The sequence below is a fragment of the Aethina tumida genome, chromosome 1 (genome assembly GCF_024364675.1).
Source record: "Aethina tumida isolate Nest 87 chromosome 1, icAetTumi1.1, whole genome shotgun sequence".
In the NCBI taxonomy this organism is placed as follows: domain Eukaryota; kingdom Metazoa; phylum Arthropoda; class Insecta; order Coleoptera; family Nitidulidae; genus Aethina; species Aethina tumida.
In genome coordinates this window covers 59395074-59402770 of record NC_065435.1, presented here as the reverse complement: position 1 = coordinate 59402770, position 7697 = coordinate 59395074, and the positions used below count along the sequence as shown (strand labels likewise).

The window sequence follows — 7697 nt, the reverse complement described above, 5'->3', positions numbered from 1 at the left end:
TAGTAATTTGTAAACTGTATCATATTTTTCATGTGAGTATTTAAAATATTAAAAAAACTCATCTATTAACGTAGTAAAAATATATTTGTTTGAGAAATCACAGGTCAAATACAATAACATATAAATATAATATAACCAATATATTCAAGACTTATGTATATATTCGAGTCTTAACTACTATCAGTTTTAAAGAAAACAAGAATGTGGAATAAAATTAATATGGAATAATCAACTTTTATATCCTTTCTTCCACACTGTGTCTTTTAAATAAGCCAACTGCCCCTTCGACAATAAATCCTCGACTAAATCTGTAAATCCTAATTCACTAGCAATTCTATATTTAGTGTGCACAGAAGACAGTTTTTCCAAAATGTTTTTCATACAGATTAATTCCGCAGACTTGTTAATGTTAGCGCTCAAAAATTTCCTGGATATATCGTGTACCAATGTGTCACTTAAAGGTAAGTGGTTCATGAACTGGCATAAATAATTCATGTTCTGTTTGAGGATACATTGTTCGAACAACACAGACGACCAATCAGGCTGAAAGTTGTATGCCTGGATGAGAATGTAAGCTTGTTCGAAACTAAAACAAAAAATGTGGTATATAAAAGTAGTAATTACATAAAAGTTACAAGCCAGAAGTGTCAAATTGTCATACCTGAGATAATTGGTGATAAGTCCAGTGATCTGCAAACTAGTCACATTCAAGATACAATTAGCAGTTCCATTTGGTGGAAGTTTATTTAGTATTGAGACTTGAAGAGCTAATAATTCGACTTGATTAGCCGAACGCATGGCTTTAGCAAGCTTTTCGCCTTGCAGATGGAATTCGGTAGCATGAGTGTAATTTTCTATAGCTTTGTGCAGACATAATTTGGTACTCTCGCTGTTGGACAGTAAAACGAAAGGCTCGTTATCTGGATTAATTTTATTGTTTTGCATCTCCATTTTAGAAATTTCGATTAGATTTTTTATGACACTTTGAGCTTCCCTCTCCCAAAGTTGAGCAACTTCCGAGAATAAGGTGAAGTGAAGAGCAACTATTTTATATAATTCTCGATTATCTGGACAGTATTTCTTTAAGTATTCCAATAGGGCCACTTTTAAAGCGTTGTCATTGCGAGAACCTTTTCTTAGAAGGAATTCGAACTGGTCGTTCTCGCGCAATATCTGAAATACGTAACTCATCTCAGTGTAGCGAGCTACTCCGGTCAACAACCTACAAATGAAAAGTTTTACTTAATTTCTACAACTAAAGGTGTGTGTATACGCATATTACCTTACTATCAGTTTCCAACTACGTAACGTCAGCAAATTGGATATAACGCTCTGACACTTTTTGAGTATGATAGATATCCCTTCCATGTTGCAATCGGTTGTGAAGCAGTTATGGGCCAGTATCAACAACTCAATAACCAAAGCAAGCTCACTAATCTTGACTTTGGATTCTGAAGATGCAGTAATTTGTACTTTATGAACTGCACTAGCGTACGTATAGATTTTATAGCCTAATAGAGAGCAATTGTCCTGTAGCAGTTGCAGAACCAGGTGATAATTTTCGTTAACATTCAGGTCCCAAAGAGTGAAAATGTCAATATTGGATTTCACGTAGGCAGAAGCGGCTTGGACAATTTCCTCACAGATAAAATCGGAAATCTATATATCATATTGTTAATGTAAATTAATAGAACAACAATAAATGAACAATTATTTACCTCTTCCTTTGTCCACTTAAATACGGTGATGAAATCGTGTATGACTTCTAATTTATTCATACAGTCATCTTCTAATGCATCCTTCAACATCTTCATATAATCTGTATGCAGCACGAAAACCTGGTATGGAATTTCAATATTAACACTGATCCTATAAGACATGAATATTCGGTAAGCCATTTGAGAGCCGTAAGTCAATTTTTCGGTTAAAGAATGTAACATCGCCAAGGTGTCTTGTAAAGGAGCATCAACACCATCCGATCCTTGGATAAAAGAAGACGCCGTCGCAGGAGAATGAGATGCTAAAATAAAATATTTCATTCCTTGTTTTTGTGCTAGACAACGTGTATTACCAGAGCTGACATTAGAAATCCTGGAAGACAAGTAAGTTCTTCTGTAGCTGAGTTTGCGAAAGTTTCCCCCCTTTGCCAGCAACAATCTTTGTTGGGTGTTCAACTGAAATGGCAACAATATACCTTCCGCTAAGGAAAAGCACAATTTCAGTATTTCCATATCTGCATTTTTACATCCGAACATGCGTTCCAATTTTAAAGCCAGCCAAAAGTTGCCTCTGTTCAATGACTCTATCAACATCTTACATAAATAATTATTATTATCTTTGGTTAGTGTTTCTTTACAGGGTACAATGTTCTCTAATTTATCTAGCATGTCTTTGTATAATAAGTGATGTGTTACCACATTAAAGTCCTCGTATGATTTATTCTTCTCTTCCAAATGCATAAAAGCTAACCACATATCCATTTCTATGTTATACTGACAAGACAGATCAAATTTCAAAGCCCACTGGAAGGCATACTTTAGCAGGTGATACTTCTCCAAGTTATTATGGATTGTTTTCAAACAGTCTAAGTAGAAATCTATCACACAATCAGCCGTTACACTGTGTTCCGCCAAAGATGTGTTACAAACTTCCCAAAACTGGGTGTCATTGGAGTCTCTGTTTTTGTATTTGTATTGCCATTCTTTGATTAATATTATATCTACCGGTAGTCCTTCTATGTAAGCAACTTTTACTGCGATTTCGAATTGATTCAAATCGAGTAGTTTGTTGATACAGTCCACAACAGCTTTGCGACTTTCAGCAACGTGTAACATGAGGCTGACATCAAACTTAACGTTACAATTGGATTTGCTCACCAGATACAAAATTTCATAGAGATTTTCTATGTTGGGAAAATCTATAGTGAAATATTTGCTGATCTTTAAATCGCACAACAGTTTCAGTATGGAGATCTCCTCGTTCAAGGACTTGCAGTTGTACTGCAACATGGCGCACAACAAATGTAAAGCGGTTGTTTCTAGCCAAGTTTTGTTTTTTAAATAAGTTAATTCGTGGTCGGTGTCCGTTAGTACGCTGTTCCTACGTGACTTGTTCAAAGCATCGGAGAACGAAGCCAGTTTTGTATCCAGCAAGTAAATGTCGCTGTTAAGGTTAATACATAGATTGAGGAACTCCAAGAATGGCCTCAATGGACAATCCTAGGAAAATAAAAATATTGCAGATTAAACTTTCAGTCTCAAGCTCGTGACACGTGCAGTAAATTCAACCTACATCACTATATGAATAATATTTAAAGGTAAAAGACTTTTAAATAACATAGGAAAACTTTTGAACCTAAGAAGACAGGCGTCTCAAATTCGCTACCTGTTTTTCTCTCAGGTTATACCAATGAAATTTCTGATTAAGCTCCCAATATGTATTTTATGCGACATTTGATAACGATAATTTCATCAAATGCTTCTAAGTTACAAAAGGACCAGCATAGGCACCACTTAAAAACATCCACTATAAAATAAAAACTACACACTATTATTTGTAGATCAAGTGAAGAATAACCATAATATGGATGTTCAAATGTCTAATGTTCTAATTATGGGCAATAAGAGAAGCTGTAGCAATATTGACCGAAATAGAGAAAAATTTAAAAGGATGGTTCATTTGGACCAGCAATATTATTTAAATATTTGCAGCTCTACATGGTCAACAAAGTAAATTTATTTTATTTTTTATATATTCCGTATTTGTAGACAACATTGCCAGACTTCACCATGCAAGAAATTCCGTGTTGTAAAATCAAGGCATTACTTAAATGCAGTGGCCCTCGCCTTTATTAGATTCCAATCCAATTGGATACGTATGGGACAACTCTCAAAGACAAGACATTCAAAATTATCAGCTTCAAAATTTAGGGGAGCTTACTTAGAAAAAAATGGCGAGCTATGAATCAAGAATTTATTCGTTCACAAATTTGGAGTAAGTCAAGGAGGGAGGGAGCTGTTTATAGAGCGAACCGTATTGATTGGAAAAATATAACTGTTAATATTCTGTTTTTTTTTTAATTAATTTTTCCATGAATTTTGTGAGACCAATAATAAAGTTTAACAGTTCTGTTTTTGATGCAATTTTTTTTAGTTTATACAAGATGTTACATTATTTATTAAAGTTTATTTTGATAATACATTTGTTGCAATATTATACCACTAGTATTCTGATTTTTTAAACCATTCAACTTATCCATTTTAAAAGACGCACAATGTATGAGATAAAATATTCAGTTTCTTGTAATAGTAGACTAAAATTACACTCAAGAATTGTTTACATATTTTAACTATTGAAAGCTAATCTGTTACAACAAAGGGAAAATATACTCACAGGAATGAATATTTCGAAGCTCTGTAATAATGTTTTCGGGTACTGTCTCATCATAGCGCCATGTAACAGGGTGGTAACTGACTTTGAACAAAGAGCTACCGTTTCATAGTTAGTAAAGGTCTGGCACATTTCCGTAGAAACCGCCAACCAAGTGAGCCAATTGGTTATGACCGAGTCCGGCTAAAAAAACAAACCTTAAACAAAATAACCACTTTTTATAATCAACCTACCTCGTAGCTTGTCGCCAATACAGCTAAAAGTGGATACCTGTACAACTGACATGCCTGCAATAATGCTCTGGGTGGATCAGTACTGTTATGACACCTGATTAATGTTTGCAACAACGTGGCCTTCGTATTCATTATATCAATCTCCAACAATTCGGAGCCGGTGGAACTGTCAGCGCTCCCGAAACTGGATTGTGAGGTAATACTGGAATACATACCATCCACACTGTCCACGGTTTTTTTCAGACCAATGCGGGAGAAAAACGACTTTCTCGAGTCGCGTTCCTTCATCAGGACGTCGTGATCATCGATTTGGATGTCGTGACTAACGCTATGAATTATATGCTCCAGAAGGTTGGGACTTTTTAGTGACTGCAACGTCGATTTAATCTGTTCTGTTGGGTAGTTCTTCAATTGGGCGAAGATTAGAAAGGGCAACCACATGTTGTAAGAGGCACAATTTTTTAAAAACTGTTCGGGCAACTTGATATTATGAATGGAGCAAAACTGGCATACGATTTCGTATTTTTGCATGGCATCTACCAGAACATCCTCGTTGCTCAAATCTTTGAAATTGATGCTGCCCACAACGACACTTTCAAGTTTATGGAGAACTTTGTGAGGATCCTCATTGACTTTCAAGAATAAATCAATAATGTAATCCGTATCGCAGCTTGAAGACAATATGTTGGCCGCTTGTATTGTTACTCTGAGGAAAGTGGAGTCAACATCAATCATTTCCATAAAGGAGATGCAACTAGCCGTTATTTCAACATCGGAAAAGTTCTTGATAGCTAGCTTTGTAGCTTTTGTCACTATTAACTGCTTATCCTCAGTTGCACCAACCAAAGTGGCTGCCAAGCTAGGCCTACATTGTTTTAAATAAAATAAATAATTGACTTGTTTTGAATAGCCATATTTTTGTACTATTTCAGCATCATTAAAATTTGGAAGTGGTATGTTTCTGTATCTAAATGCATATAATTCTTTTATATCCACTTGTAAATTATTTTCCAAGAGTTTATAATAGGTAAGTGTATTCATAGGTTTTACAGACTTTTTGTTTATAATTTTTTGAAATAATTGTAAAGAATAAAGATTTTTTTCCAATGCAGGATATAATTCAATATCATTAATCTTAAGAGATTTTGTGTCAATAACATCTTGAAATTGAATGTCATTGGTAAATATAATTAAAGCTAAGAGTACATCATAATTATCAGTCATGAATTGAACTATATTGTCAGATAAGAAATCTGACACTCTCAAAATATTACTACTTAATAAGTCTTCCCTGAAATTTTCTTGAACTAAATTCTGAAACTGATTAATTAATTTTAAATGAGCTGAATTTGTCAATTCCATAACAGCTGTTATATCAAATGGCTTCAGGCATGTACTTAAACAATTATAAAATTTATTGTCCATACAATAATTATGCAGCAGACTTAAAAAAGAATTAACATTGATATTTGATGTGTTTTTTGAGAAAATATCATACATTTTCCAAATATTATCACAAGCACTTAATCTCACTAAAATATTTTGAAAGTTATTAAAATCTGCACTGCAGAAAATTCCAAATTTACTAAATTCATTTAAAATAATTTCATTGGTTGTTGGAGAACATATTTTATCACTTAACAAGTTTAACATATCACTTGAAATAGGAAATTTGAATATTTGTAGTAAATTATCAGATATATAATGATCTTTTTTGGTGTTAAAATTAATATTTATCCAAGCTTTTAATAATTTTGTATCATTATAAATAATTAATTGTCTCCATAAACTTTCGGCCGTTAAAAAAGGCAGCAATTTAAGATCTAAAATTTACGTGATAAGAGATAAGTTATTAAAATATTTATTTTGTCACTTACCATGTGTACGAATAAATAATTTAGCTGCTATTTCATGTTTACAATTATCATCTCTGTTATCTAAATATTTTAAACTGGTGTCCTCTAATTTGTATTTTGAAATAAGAATGTTGTTCTTCAAAATCAACTCCAATAGATGCCAAAGGGATGAATTTTTATCAGACAGCTTCTCATTTTTTTCCAAGTGTTGTCCAATGTAATCTCTTAGTTCCTTATTACTAGTTGAGTAAAATATTTTTTCCAATTCAGCTTCAGGATTGAGTCCAATGTTTTTTAAAATATGTGAAGCTCTGAAAATTTGTTTACGAGACAACAATTCATCTACCCAGATCAACACCTAAAAAACACTCATTTTAATAAACTGTTACACTAATTCACAAAAATAACACATACTTCTTTTTCAAACCACTCTTTAGCCCCATTTGGTGTCGTTTTTCTTCTCAGTGTTAAAAATATAGCCACCAAGTCCAAATGCAATCCTTTGGCAGCTGCTTCCCTTGCCACTTCTCTGTCGCCCTTCAAGCTCCATCCTACCCATACGGCGACGTTTTCCTTACTCAAATGCGGAGGAGGTACCGGTCTAAAAAACTTTAAAAAAAAGTTCATTGTACATAACACAACACAAAGGTTTTAAAAACTGATTAATACCTCGTTTAATTTTTCTTTATTCGTTCCCATTGTGCTGAGTACGGAGTGTGTTGTACATTGTGGGAGTCAGGAACTTAATGAATCATTTCTGTTTATTTGTTGAACTTATCATCTGTACTTTTACTTGATAACATCACATGGTTTGTTTTGGTATTTTGACACAATTGTCAATCCATTATTTATATCATAAGCGGTGTTGCCTAAGCGGACACGACCACCCGATTGTAATTTTGAATTAAATCAATGCTGATGCTTACTTAAATAAATAACAGCTGAATTACACATACATTGATATTCTTAGTTGTAAAAACTTAAGATATAATATATTGACGGGTAATTTTTTACATAATTATGTTACTGTGGTAGTTTTCCTGAAATTTATAATACATTTGGCAATGTCCAAAATAGAAAACTGTAATAATTGGAATCATGAAACTGTGTTTAAAACTAATAGAGGTCTAGAAATTACTATTATTAGATAATTTCATGAACTTACCCATCGTTGGATGTATAAAATTTAATAAAGTATTTAAATACGTTTGATATAGCG

General features: G+C 33.3%; 1 protein-coding gene across 1 annotated transcript; it reads right to left on the bottom strand.

Moving 5' to 3' along the window:
- Positions 1–65: 65 nt before the first annotated feature.
- LOC109608515 (spatacsin) lies at positions 66–7673 on the bottom strand. Its single transcript, XM_020024953.2, has 11 exons — positions 7644–7673; positions 7148–7403; positions 6893–7087; positions 6500–6836; positions 4623–6445; positions 4393–4572; positions 2072–3218; positions 1719–2020; positions 1283–1659; positions 662–1222; positions 66–586 (listed from the first exon to the last, which is right to left on the bottom strand). The coding sequence occupies exons 2-11, from the start codon at positions 7175–7177 to the stop codon at positions 229–231; spliced, it is 5310 nt and encodes a 1769-aa protein (XP_019880512.2). The 5' UTR covers positions 7178–7403; positions 7644–7673; the 3' UTR covers positions 66–228.
- Positions 7674–7697: the final 24 nt, after the last annotated feature.

Bases quoted from the DNA above. Each gene is read 5' to 3' on its own strand.
- LOC109608515 (XM_020024953.2), bottom strand. From the start codon at position 7,177: ATGGGAACGAATAAAGAAAAATTAAACGAG. The intron at 6,446-6,499 runs GTAAGTGACAAA...CGTAAATTTTAG, and splicing joins ATTATTTATTCGTACACATG to ATCTTAAATTGCTGCCTTTT. The intron at 4,573-4,622 runs GTAGGTTGATTA...TTGTTTTTTTAG, and splicing joins TATTGGCGACAAGCTACGAG to CCGGACTCGGTCATAACCAA.